The sequence below is a fragment of the Condylura cristata genome, unplaced genomic scaffold, assembly GCF_000260355.1.
Source record: "Condylura cristata isolate star-nosed mole 26May11 unplaced genomic scaffold, ConCri1.0 scaffold00005, whole genome shotgun sequence".
Classification (NCBI taxonomy): Eukaryota; Metazoa; Chordata; class Mammalia; order Eulipotyphla; family Talpidae; genus Condylura; species Condylura cristata.
The window spans coordinates 21,548,929-21,562,990 of NW_004567106.1; the positions used below are offsets into that span (position 1 = coordinate 21,548,929).

The 14,062-nt window shown below is 34.6% G+C and overlaps 1 protein-coding gene across 2 annotated transcripts in view; it reads left to right on the forward strand.

The window, feature by feature from the left end:
• Positions 1 to 14,062, forward strand: part of HDAC9 (histone deacetylase 9) — a 458,777-nt gene that overhangs the window by 435,423 nt on the left and 9,292 nt on the right. The window contains exon 25 of one of the 2 annotated variants that reach the window (XM_004676745.1): positions 7,186 to 7,333. In XM_004676745.1, the coding sequence (XP_004676802.1) occupies positions 7,186 to 7,333 (148 nt within the window). Of the gene's footprint in view, positions 1 to 7,185; positions 7,364 to 14,062 lie in introns of both variants that reach the window. The other variant, XM_012720959.1, reaches the window with a different exon arrangement.

The window sequence follows — 14,062 nt, forward strand, 5'->3', positions numbered from 1 at the left end:
ATTTGCCCCAACCCACACAACTTTCTGGGCACATTGTCCTTTTAGTTAAATGTTAAGTGATCCTCTTAGAGCAATCCTAGGAATCTCTTCTGATACCACCTTGGGCCATCTCCCATGTCTGCATTTTCACTCATCTCCAGAATTGCTTTAATTTCACTAATTTTTCCTTGTTGACCCTAGTTAAGTTATATGTTGTTTATTATCCTTTTATGGATATAAAAAGAAAAACTCAACAGTATGAGTATAAAATGGCCTCAAGGTACTTTAGGACTATATGAGAACTGATACCCAACATGACACTCAGTAATGAAAATCTGAAAGCTTTTCCTCTAAGATCAGGAACAATATAAAAATGTTCACGCTCAACATTACTATTATGTAATATTGGAACTTCTAGTAAGAGCAATTAGGTAAGAAAAAGAAATGAAAAGTATTCATATTGAAAAGGAAGAAGTAAAACTATTAGTATTTGCAGGTGGCATAATAATATTCATTTTAAAAAAACCTAAATACTTCCTTAAAATATATTAGAAACAGTAAATTAGACCAGTAACATGCCAAAATACAAAATTAATAAACAAAAAAACTTGTTATGTTTCTACATACAAATAAAAACAGGTAGAAAGGGAAATCAGGAAATCAATCGCAATTATATCCAAAAGAGCTAAATATCTTTAAATAAGTTTGCCAAAGATGTGAAAGATTATTCATGAAAAACTATATGATGTTAAAAGAAATAGTAGGAACAATAGATGGAAAAAAATATTTTGTATTCATGGATTGGAAGAATTAACATCATTGGAATGGGTATATTGCCTAAAACAATATATAAATTCAAAACAATTCCTTTCAAATTCCCATTGATACTCTTTACATAAATAGAACAAAATATCATGAAATTTATATGGAACTTCAAAAGACCCTGAGTAGCAGAAACACTCTTAATAAATAGGAATAAAAATGGAAGTATCACCCTTCCAGACTTCAAAATATAAAACTGAATCCTTTAGTAACTAAAGGAGCAGGGTATTATAATAAAAACAGATACACAGATCAATGGAACAGCTAACTTATGGGCTATCTGTGTGTGTGTTTTTAATGGAAACATATGTGTAAGAAGATATAAATGTTGGTAGGAGAATAATAAATCATTAGCACATAAGAGAAATGAATCAGTGTTCACTGTTAGAGTTTTCAGGAGTATACTGTTGAGACTTCATCCTATATTTTTGTTTTGTAAAAACAAAAGGTAAAGGTAAAGCAAAGAATAAAATGCACAGAAAGAAATGGAGCATACTTCTTCACATTGGCCTTACATATGTGTTGAGTATTTGACTCCAATCGCAAGAGAAACAAAAACGTAGTAAATAAATGTGACTATATCAAATTAAAACAATTTTGTAGAACAAAAGCAAAAAATGCATCAAAACCAAAATATGTCCTACTAAATGTGAGAAGATAGTTGTACACCACATGTCTAACCAAAATATATAAAGAACTCATAAAATTCAACAACAAAAAGAAACAACCTGATTAAAAACTGGGAAAAGATCTAAATATGTATTTCTCCAAATAACACATTCAAATGGCTAATAGGCAAGTAAAAATATGTTCAACTTCTCTTATTAATGGGGAAATACAAACCAAAATTATATCAATTACATCACTTTATACATGTTGAGAGTGACTATTCTCTTAAAGAGAAACAAGTGTTGGAAAGGATGAGGGAAGGAAAGAACTCTTATATACTTTTGGTGGGAATGTAAATTGGTACAATCACTTTGAAAAACAGTATAAGCATCTCAAAAACTTGAAAATAGAAATTCCATACTATAGGATAACACATTTCTGGGCATTTACTTGAAAAAATATATAAAACATTAATTTGAAACATTAATTTGAAGTCACCTGCCCTTATGTCCATTGAAGCATTTTACAATAGTTAAGAATAATTTAAAAATTAAGTGCCTGCAAACAGATGAGTGGATAAAGTGATTTGGTATACACACACAGTGGAATACTACTCATCTGTCTAAAAGGGATGAAATCCTGCCCATGGCTACAATATAGCTGGACCTAAATTGTATTATGTGTAGTGAAACTAGTTTAAAGAAATACCAACACTCCCCTATGTGGTATATAGGGGAAACAAAGAAATGTTTCAATGAAATAAAACACAAGTAGGCTTTTAAACTATAAAGCCAATTAGTGGTTCGCAAAAAAGAAAGAGAGAAAGTGGGTAGGTGAATTTTATGGTGAAAGATAGAATTAGACTTTTAAGTCATGAACTCAATGTGGCATTTACACAATTTTTAATGATCCACACCTGAAACATATGTTACAGTGTAATGTTTCTACAGTAGAAAATAAAAATTAATATTTTTAAATTCAGAAGTTGGCTATTGTGATTTGCTATATATGAATTATGAAATTTTTAATTTTTAGAATAAATTGTGAAAATTTTAATGTAAGTTTTATAGGCCCACTAATAAAAAATAATTTGTTGATCAATAACTATTTTCATAGCATATACTTGTTATTTTTAGACCCATTTTAACCTTGAAATTTCCCCAGTTTAGATGAAAGATTACCTATTACTCTATGTAGCAATTTTCAGTATGTCTTTACTTTTACATATATGCATGCTTTGGATCCAAAAAGTTATATCTTAAAAGTATTAAGAATTTTTGAGCACTGGAAAATTCATGAATGTAGGCACCTTGAAAATCCTAAGTGTTAATAAGCTCTTAATTTTGAAAAAGATAGACATTTAGGTCAATTCCTGATTATTTTCTTATGAAGACATTGTATAGAATGATGAAAGGAAGCATCACTCAAATGGCAAGTGAGTAAACAAATTCAAGAGGTGATTCTAACACTCCCCAAATGATGATGGAATGGGGAAATTTCGAGGATCAGGAGGTTTTTCAACTGGCACAGGGCTTTGTTTGGGAAAGCTTTTGGTAGATGGGTTGTTTCTAATGTGGACCTTCAAGTTTCTACAACTACATACTTTTCATTTAAAACAGTTTAATTACTTAAGATGGTCTCTCTGGCTGCTGTCTGACCTCATGAATCCCATCTGTGGCCCTCACTTCTAACACTCTGCATTCCACTATCTACTTTTCTCTTTTAGTGTAGTTTCATTCTTTGCTTTACCTTTAGTAGAGAAAACAAAAATGCAGAATGAAGGTTGAACAGTACACTCAAAAAAAAAAATTAGGTGCTACAAAATGAGAAGATATACAAAGTGAAAAACACACTGCACACACACACACAAAAAAAAACTAAGATAGGGCTGTGACTGAAGAGGTTGTGTGCATGTCCAGTTTTATTGGGAAACCTTTCTTCTTTGGCCAGTTTGTCTTAGGAGTACAGCCCGGTGGCAGCTGATGACTAGAATTTAATTTGTGAATATCAACTCCTGAAAACTCTAGCAGTAAATATCACTTCATTTCTCTTGTATGCTAATGACTTCTTCTTCTCATGCCAACAGATATTTCCTTACACATATGTTTCCATAAGAAGAAACCCACACACATTAGCTATAAATTATGGGGGTTGAGTTGACTGCATATTGCATAGACTCTGCTATACCCACTTCCATTTTAATTACTCTTCATTACAAATAGAGATAGTGGTCTGTAAGTGCAACATTAATGCAAAACATATCTCTTGTTTTTATAGTCTTTGCCAGAGGCTATATTGAATTTAAAGTTGGGGTTATTTCTGAGTCAGGAACCTCATACGTTTGGATAATAGCCAAACTTCTAACATTTAATCTTAACTTAGCTGGATATTTTATACACATCAAATTTTATTCAAAAAGCGTCTCAGCTATTTAAAATCCCTCTTACCACTCACATATTTCAAGGCTGCCAGTCATTCTATTGAAAGATTGTTATTAATGGTTTATACCTCTTATGTATTTGGAGGATTGAGTTGTTTGTTTTGTCTATGATCAAGAACTCTCTTCTTGAAGAAAAATTAATTATTTCAGATGTGCCATAATTTAATAGCATATTAAAGTATTTGCTGACCTCTTCAAGGATAGATAGCTCACAGGAAAATATGATTTTATGTCATAGCAAATGTTTTCTAAAATCCAACAATGACTCATAATATGAGATCAGAAGAATCATAATCATTGAGAATTAGAGAAAGAAAACATTTTCATTATCATAAAGCCCACCATTATCATTTTATAAATGTGGAAATTGCACTCCAGAGTGATCTAGATGAATTCTTTTAGATCAGTATGGGGTCTCCAGTCTAGAAATCCTGGCTTTTAGCTCAGGGCTTCACTTTCAGTGGACTTTTTCACACTCTTCAACAATCACTTTCTCTAGTTTTATGTTAGCTTCATTTATGACTACATGGATGACTACCTAATACCAAGATACTCACAATAGCTCAAGGTTTTGAAAACTAAATAGTAGAAAGAGCCTGAACAGGGTTGTCTTAATGCTATAAAGTCTATAAAAGGTGGGTCGGGTTGTATTTCTATAGAATAAGGGTAACAAGTTATTACTAAAGCTGATAACCTCGGTAAATTGAAGAATATATACAACTTTTGTGATATGCTTAATTCTTTTCAATTGGGATTTTCTTACATTGAGTTTACTTTTATATTTTTATGGGAGGTGAGGGGGGAGTGATAGGGAATTAAAGAGTAAAAGACATTTTGGAGTCAGGCAACCCTGGGTGAGGATTTTAGCTCTTTTCTTTTTGCTATATGATGTTGAAAACAATTACCTAACTTTGCCTGTGTCATGTCATGAGGATTAACTGAAATTATAATTCATAATGTGATAACACCTAGCACAATCCTTGGCACATATTAAGTCAATAATGTTAGTTTCTCTTAGAGTGTTTATAATATAATTTAAACCAGAAACCATCAGCTATTTCTGTTTGTTTGTTAGAAATCCCATATTAGTCACTCTAGAGAAAAAGAAAAGCGTCACCCAGCGGTACCAGATCTGTGACTGCCATATGCTAAAATAATGTTTAAATTAATTAATGTGAATTTTGTGAAACTCTTTAAAACTGAATGCACTCAGATGGAGAATAGCATTTTCAACTTGGGTAAGATTGCAAAACCATTGTGATCTAGAGAAATTAATGTCTTGGAATGGAACTATCAGTCCAGGGTTCATCTTTTAAAATTAAGAGTTGTGAGTGGCACTAGAGAATAAACCACCATACATTGCCATTGCTGCCCTCCTAAACTTCTCTTCAGCCCGTCTCCTCATTTCTATTCTGTAACTTTCTTTTCCGTTAGACATCATTTTCTGCCTGGATTTTTGCCAAGATGTGAAACTGATCTTCCTGCCACCAGGCCACTCTTTTCACCTTCCAATACACTGAGCATAGTCCATAGGGATCGCCTAGAAACTTAAGCCTGATTCTCTGGCTCTTCTATTTAAAATGACCCCTCACATCCTCACATTGATTCTGAAGTGGGAGTATGGTGTTGGCATTGTGTATCAATTAGCCTATGCCTACCACAGCAGCCTCTTCATCATCTCCAAATGTTCCCCTACAGTTCAGTCAGGCCTAGTAGTGGTTCCAAAGCCCATAAACTTAGAATCAAGTCTTTGTGTGCTGGTATTACTATTACTCTTCCAGAAGATGCCACCATCCTCACCTCCCTCTGTTTCAGTTTGACTGATTTTTTTTTTTACTTTGGTTTTTATTTTTTACTTTATTTTTGTATGGAGGCAACATTGGTTTATAACACTATAAGTGATTCAGAAATATAGGAGTAGACACTGAAAGCTAGATTTTAGCACACTATACCGTCCACCAGGCACCCAGAGACCAGATTCTTATGGTCTGTCCAACAGAAGAATATTTATATCCTTAACATCTTGCACAGTTTTAAAAAAAAATGATAGTTTGGGGATCATTCGCAGTAAAGATTGCTGTCATTTGGTCCAAATTAAAAGCTTTATGATTCTCAGACTTTTCTCAATAGAAGTAATCAGAGCAGACAGTGGTGGACAACCAAGTCAAAGGTTCCATTGGTGCAAGGAATGCAGGCAGAGACCGTGTCTCTTGCCCTGATGTGACATTCCTTTATGAAGCAGTAAAATGAGGAAGGACCAATCATGAGCTAACAGAGCTGGAAGAGGTGACCACCTGTTTTGAGAATAGAAATAAAGACTAAATGAAGAGGGCAATGTCACTTGGATACAGAACCCCATTCTTTTACTTCCTAATCAAGCATTCATTCATTTGCTTTTTTATTCTAACGGAATTTTTTTCCCCCCTCTTTGGAAGTAAGCAAACTCTGTATGCCAACCTCCTGCCTCATTGGTCAGGCAGCAGAGAGAATTGTGATCTGGTAAGCCAGGTCAGCACCAAGAGATTCTCCTGTTTAGATTTGAGGCTACTCAGCACTTACCAAAAATAGCTTAGGGGTTATAAGTAGGCTGTTGACTCTGATCATATATATTTATCCTACTGGCATGTTCTCATGAAAATTACCTCCTTTTTTTCTCTTATTCTTCTCCGCCTCAAAAAAAAAAAAAAGAGAGACATCCTGTATGACATATGGAAGGGTTCCAACATCAGCCAGTGCATATATTAAAGTTTTAAATCAATTATTGTTCTAGTACACACCCTGGGGTTGAAAAGAAAGAACATCCAGGACTAACAAACCTGATTGTTCTGGCAAAGCTGCCTTTCGATTCATGCTGGCATTTCTGGGCTTTTCTTTTTTCTTTAATATTCCAACCTCTTTTTTTTTTTTCCAAAGTTAATGGCTCAAGTAGCAGTGTTTAACATTACTATTTCATTCAGTTTCTCCATGAGCCTTCTACCTCCTGGTCTCTTGAGGGTTCCCCAGGGGGCACAATGCCCAGAGTTTGCTTATTTAGCCGCAGAGACAGCTGTCAGTCTGATAGTGAGTTCATTAGACCGTGGATTATTCTTCGCTTTATTACCTTCTGAGCAAGGGAAAGATCAGGCTTAGGAATATGAGCACTTTACAACTTAGCATTCTTAGTTTGAATAAAACACTTAATTAAGAAGCCAAATTATAACTGTCTATGACGTGGTGAACTTTAGCTTAACGACTATTGAGTTGTACCTATATAAGTATTATGATTAATACTTTTCTAAATGAAACGGATAAAGTGTGATGCATGTTTTTTTTTTTTTTTTTTTTTTTTTTCCTAGGCAAGTACTGGAAGTCAGTAAGGACGGTGACTGTGCCAAGGGGCTGTGCTCTGGCCGGGGCTCAGTTGCAAGAGGAGACAGAGACCGTTTCTGCCCTGGCCTCCCTGACGGTAGATGTGGAACAGCCCTTTGCTCGAGCAGATAGCAGGTGTGGAGCCATCGTGGGTGAAGCAGCAAGGTTAGTAACATCCGTCATTAGCACGCGGGAACCTCTTTCAGGCTTTCTTGCACCTGTCTCCCCACTTCTACAACCTGTCTTCTCCAAAGCCAGGAGTGCCACCACACATTCTGTTGGCTATTGAGAATGCCTTTGTTTCAGTTTTTGTGGAAAACACAGAACTAGAGCTTGTGATTGCAGATCACAAACAAAATAGAGGAGATGAGATAGATGGTGAAAAAAATCACTTCTGAGGGCTAACTTAATTGTTTGTGGGTTTAACTTATTTCCTAGTTTTCTCTATTTTCCTAGATGTTCTTTGTCTGTCTCTCGTCTTTTTGAAATTAATGATATAACGAGTAAAAGGAGAGGAAAGCTGGAGGTGCTCCTATCAGTTGAATAGCCTAAATAAATACAAATTCAGTGTGTGCTTGTCCTTGAGGTACAATGACTGGAAGGAGCGCAAGTTACGTCCAAAAGAGACAGGAGTGTATACAAAGGAATATGTGGACTTGAGTTTGATTTTACTTGGCATCATGGTAACAAGGATTTGATTTCAGTTAGTTCTTACATGGATATAACTTTCAAGATTAACCTGAGATTAGCTTTGCTTGTTCACCTTTTAAGAAATAGTTGTCAGTTATGCATTTTTATATTCACCCTATTCTATAGTCAGTGCTATAAGTAGAGTGTCATGTAAAGCTTCTGTGATCAAAACCACTAAACTGTGTATTAAAGTTGGTGTTTTCTCTAGCTGATTTCATAGTCACAGCTCCTCAATTTAAATATGTATCAGGTGAGGCTTTGCTGCCAGCTTGTACTTTTAAATGGCTTCTGAGAAGGTAATAGGACTCCCTCTGTCAATAACATCACCATTAATTATACAGATCCTGCTACTAGTGCATAGGCTGGCAGGTTTCCCAAGAATGCACAAGTTTGAACAGTTTTAACTTTCTTGCTTTTACTGGATCACCAGAGTTTAATGGATTTTACATCTTGTTTTGGTCAAGAAAGGAGATAGATTGAATAGGATTTTATTTTTATGCAGTTATTTTTTTCTTTCCATAACCACTTGAGAGAGCAGATTACCATCGGGAAAAGTTGTACAATGTTGTATTAGAAGGCATCTTCATGAGGGCGTCTGGAACATACGGGAAAACTTACTTTACATCTTTGATAATATGAACTAACCCCCTGCTGTTCCCAGCTAAGAACCAAACCAAGTTCATAATCCATAGGTGTTGCAATTATTCCCAAGGCCAAATACAGTTAGTTTTCTGTCATCTGAGGGCAATAAAACTGAGGAGACTAACATCTGTTAGTATTGGATATAAAACGAGTATAGCTATTCTTTAGAATTCATTTAATATAGAGAAACGAAGTTAAGTTCCAACCTGAATAAAATGATTTGAGTAATTTTGTCCATAAAATTGCAGAGCTTAAAATAATTAATAATAATGTTATGTTATGAGCCTCAAATAATATAAAAATCTCAGCACTTTGGCAGGAATTGCCTCTGTAAGTTTGCTTACTTGTCCTCAGGTAAATTAATACACACACACACACATATGTATATATGTGTGCTTGATTCCTGCTAATCTATAGGAATTTGACCCTAGCTTCAGTTCAAGGTGACTTTTTATCTTTACCTGATGGCAGAGAGAGACATTAATGTGAATATTCTAATGTATGAGAAAACAGTTGAAACTTGGGACTAGATTCATCCATTTTTTTATCACTTTACACAGATTGTATTTTTTTAATTGATTTCTTGAGAAGGAAAATGGTTTATCTTGAAATGTTTTCTATGACTTTAAATTTACCTTTTCAGTGAGGAAAAGGAAATTTCTGCTCGAACTGACTTTTGCATTTCTATTGAACCATGAATGAATTGGGGTGGGGGGTAGAGAGATTGATAGCCTCAGAACTTATATCCTTTCCAGGGGATTGTGATCAAAATTGTCCACTACTTAATTGGGGGAAAAAACACTTTTAGAATTAGATAAAGAAGTGGAAATGTTCTTGAACCTTTGTTATGATGCAATATTATAAGTACACAGGAAATTGAAAAGTTAGAAAAATCAGAGAGCTAAATGGACGGAAAAGGGTGAAGGCAAGATTCTTTTTATAGGAAATTCTTGCCAGTTATTTTGGAGGATATATTGGTGTTTGGAGTGAGATGACTCATTTTGTACTAAGATTTTGGGTAAAGCAGCTCTTTTCCTGGCCAACTCATATCTGACTCATTTACCACTAGTGAATAAGGGATAAAATGCTCCTGGCTAAGAACCATTGTAAGTATTTTTTGTTCATTTTTCTTGGATGGGGGTTGGGAGATGACAACACAGTAAAAACAGTCATTTCATTTTTGTAACTCATTGATGGACCATGAAGAATAAGTTATTAGAAAAAAGGTTGATCTGTAGGAATTCAATTTGGGAATGGTAGACTGAACTACAATTTTTTAAATATAACTTCAAGCAGCAAAGGACTTGAGCTGGAAAAGAATAGTAGATGGGTCAGCAAAACACAAAAGACAAAAAAAAAAATAGGTGGTGCCAAGTTATATGTTCAGAAAATATTAAGTAGAAGATAGGCCTGATCACACATAGCATATCATTTTAGGACTGTAATAGAGTTTCTTTTTCCTTGTTTGCAAGGAAAGATTATAGATTGCATTTGAACAATATCTGTTACAAATGCTTCTACTTTGAAAAGGTCAGTACAGTGGTCCAGGTTTATTCTTGGATACCAATTCAGGATGTGCTGAAAATCAAGAAAAATTCTCTGGCAATCAAGACTTCAGGATGATCAACTAGTAAGTTATTGGGAACACATTTGTGCTCTACAATTCCTGACTCTCTCTTTTAAACTCAAAAACTGAAAGTTTAGCTTTTGTATGTCAGTTTGATCCCGTTAGATTTTCTTAATATAATCAAAACGGTTGGTTATTTAAGCATTGATTTCTTGTGAACTCATTCACAATTATCAGTTATTCTAATGTAGGTGAGATGATTTTTTTAACCTTTCTTTAAAGTTTGTTTATTTATGCATATAATAACTGGCATATAGTCCAGAGATATAGGAGGTAAGAGACTTCACCAGAGTGGGAAACAGAACAGGTGGATCTACTGAAATATGCAGCTGAGGGGAGCAGTACACAAGGCAGGACAGGTCTGCCAGGCCATATAGGTCACTTCCCTGGTTGAGATTGAACTCGTGCTGCAGTAGCTCCAGATAGCTTCATATTGTTGCATTTAATCCCTTGTGCCAGCAGGGAGGGCCCAAGGTGAGATGCCTTCAAGTCATTATAGAATACAGAAATATGTGAGAATATATAATTCTGAGTTTGGCTATTTTGTTTTTTTAAATAGCTATCTAATTTATGAGTATGAAAGCATATAACAAATCCAAAATACCAACTGGCTTAACCTTTGAATGTCATGTCAGTAGCACCAAAACATTTATAACTCCATTTCCCTAATGAAATTTTATATAAAAATGAAGACCATTATTAAATACACATATTCTTAGAAGCATGACTTTGTTTTTTCCCTTTAGAATTGTGTCTCTAACATTTTTAGAAGTCAAATATTTAGTACAAATTATGTTTCTGATTTTTTTCCCATGATACCATGATTGTGATTACTTGTTTATCTCACCAGGCAAACATCCCCAGTATGAATTTTATTTTTAACTTTCACATAGTGTCAACAGGGTACTAGTTGAAAAGTGGGTTGTGATCTGAAAGTTCCAGGTAAAGGGAAGAACTATCTGGCCCTCTGGTCTTCATTTTCCTCCTCTTTTCGCTGCCAACATATGGTCCTGGAGTATGTGCAAAGCCTCACAAGTATGTTAGGGATTAAATTCAGTGTCTAATTATGCATTTTAATTATACAATTCAGTTCTGAATTCTTTATAAAGAAATATTTATTTGAACTAGGAACCACATTTGAATAGAATCATGAGTAAACCGAGATGTTTGTATTAAGAAAACCTAACATGATTCACTCTGTAATCAATAGGTCAAACTGACATTTGAAAACCTAATTTTCAGTTTTTGTTAAGAATAGAGAAAGAGTCAAGAATTCTGGAATATGTATGAGTTCTCAGTAACTTAATAGTATCCCACCACTGCATTGTGATGTCTACTTCTTCACTCCTGTCTTCTTACCACAATGAAAAAATAGAGCCTCAGTTTGCCTGGATTCAGATTATCTCCAATCTAATAATTGTGTGATCAGGATAAGTTACTTATCTCTCTGGTTTATGTTTTCCTTGGCTTTATAATAAGGAGAAAGTTTCATAGTATTTTGGCGATGATATGAGGCAATATTTTATAAGAAATTGATACAGCATCTGGCATATTCTAAGTACTCAGTGAAGATTATTTCTTAATACTTGACATTTATTTTCTTTCATAGAATTAATTGACACTGTCCTTTTCATATATGTTAGCTAATCAGAACCCATAGTACTCATATCACAGAGATGGAAAAAGGAAATACAATACCAGAGGGAGGGGAAGGTGTTCCTACAAATGAAGAAGTGAATTATGGTTGGTGTGTGAGAAAAATATGGAACTGATTCCGATATACTGCAGAATTATCCTTAAATTTTGGGAATGGGTTTGAATACGTGAGAACTCGTGGTTTGTTCATTTTTTATGGTTTCCTAATCATCTTCTGTATGATCAGACAACGGTTGGGAGCCAGGATCAAAAAACTTCCTTGCTGCCTTTGAAAATCAAAATGTAGTGACTTAAAAATGACAAAGGGGTTTCTCCCTGGTGGTGCAGCAGGTTAAATCATAGCACTATGAAGCTATTGCAGCCACTGCAGCACAAGTTCGATCCCCAGCCAGGGAGGGGACCCACATGGCATGGCAGACCTCCCCTTGCCAGCCTCTCCTGGAAGCTGCCTATACTGCTTGGCTTATGGCCCCTTTCTCTTCTGAGTAAGCAGTTTTACATTTCTCTAACTGTTTTCAGACATCACATCTTGCTTTCTCACTGAAGAAAAAAAGTTGGGGAATCTAGCACAAGAGCTGAAAGGGTTATTTGCTTTTAAAAACTAACATGATTAGCTTGGAACCACAGAATAATTTAGTAGAATTTCTCCATCTCATGGTCCTTAACCCTAATCACACCTACTAAGTCTGTGTTACTAGTTCAAGGGGACTAGAGAGCAAATCCTGTCATCTTTCTTGAAGTCCTTCAATTCTTTTCCATTTACATCATATTAAGATTATCCTTCTTAACAGGAGTCTCTGCAAACCTTCATTTTAATTTTATGCTTTTTTTTTTTCGATTAACACCACAGATTAATTATGCAGTTCTTGAATTTCACTTGGGGCAATCAAGCAAGAAACATTTTTTTAAAAAAAATATTTATTCTAATTTCAGGGTTACATTTTTATTCCTCCAAATATGCATATTTCATGCATCCTCCACCCAATTTCCATGCCAGTGCTTTATCTTCTTCCCTTCTCCTCCCCTCCTACTCTCCGTGCTGTTCCCTCTGATAAACAGTAATTTTTTTCACTAAGTCCAAGATTTGTATTTTCTTCTGTATTTTGCCAGTGTATGTTTTTTTGTTATTTATGTTTCACAGATAAGTGAAACCATCTGATATCTGTCTTTCACTTTGTGGCTTATTTCACTTCGCATTATCACCTAGAGGTTCATTTTGTCCCCAAAGGCACTTTTTGATCTTTTTAAATGGCTGCATAATATTCCACTGAGAATATAGTCCACAGTTTCTTTATCCAGTCATCTGTCAGTAAGCACTTAGGTTGGTTCCATAACTTGGTCTTCTACAAACAATTAGTAGATATTGTCTCTTACTAGAGTTTCCATATTTTGAAGGTAAATATCTAGCAAAGGTATTGCTGGATCAGATGGGATTTCCAGTTTTACTTTATTAAGAAATCCCCATACTGTTTTCCATAGAGACTGGAACAACCTAGATTCCCCCCAGTAGTTCCTTTTTCTCTATATCCCCCAACATTTGTTGCTTGCATTCTTTTTGATATAGGCCATTCTCACAGGGATGATCTTGAACATTTTTTCAAGCCTTATAGACCATGAGAATGTCTTCTTTGAAAAAATTTCCACTTAAGTCTTTTGCCAATTTTGGGGTTGGTTTGCTTTATTGTTGGATTGTATACATATTTTGTGTATTTTAAAAATTAACCTCTTTGCAGATGTGTGATATACAAATTCCGTCTCCCATTCTGTAGGTTACCTTTTGTTTTTGTAGTTTTTTTTACAGTGACATACTACTTTAGTTTAATCCTTTTCACTCCATTAAGCATGTTTTTGAGATCTGGAAGTAGTGACTTTTTTTTTTTACATTGCTTATTATATCTGTATACAAATGTCCTAATTTGTTTTTTCTTGTACCGAGAAAAAAACATTTGCTTTGTTTCCTTTTGGGTTTATCATGATAAAGCTGCTCTGACATTTTTTATTACTGTGATAAAACAGTATCTAAGGCAACACTTACTCTCTAGCCATTTTTAAGTAAACAGTATTATAGTGTTAACTACATGTTCATTTTTTTACATCTCTAGAATTTTTTAATCTTGGAAACTTGAAATTCTGTATCTCTTGAATGATAGTGCTCTTTCTCCCCTTTGTCTCTTTCCTATTCTTGCCAATCACCATTCTGCTTTAGATTCCAAAAAATCTGACTACTTTATCTACCTCATATTCATGGA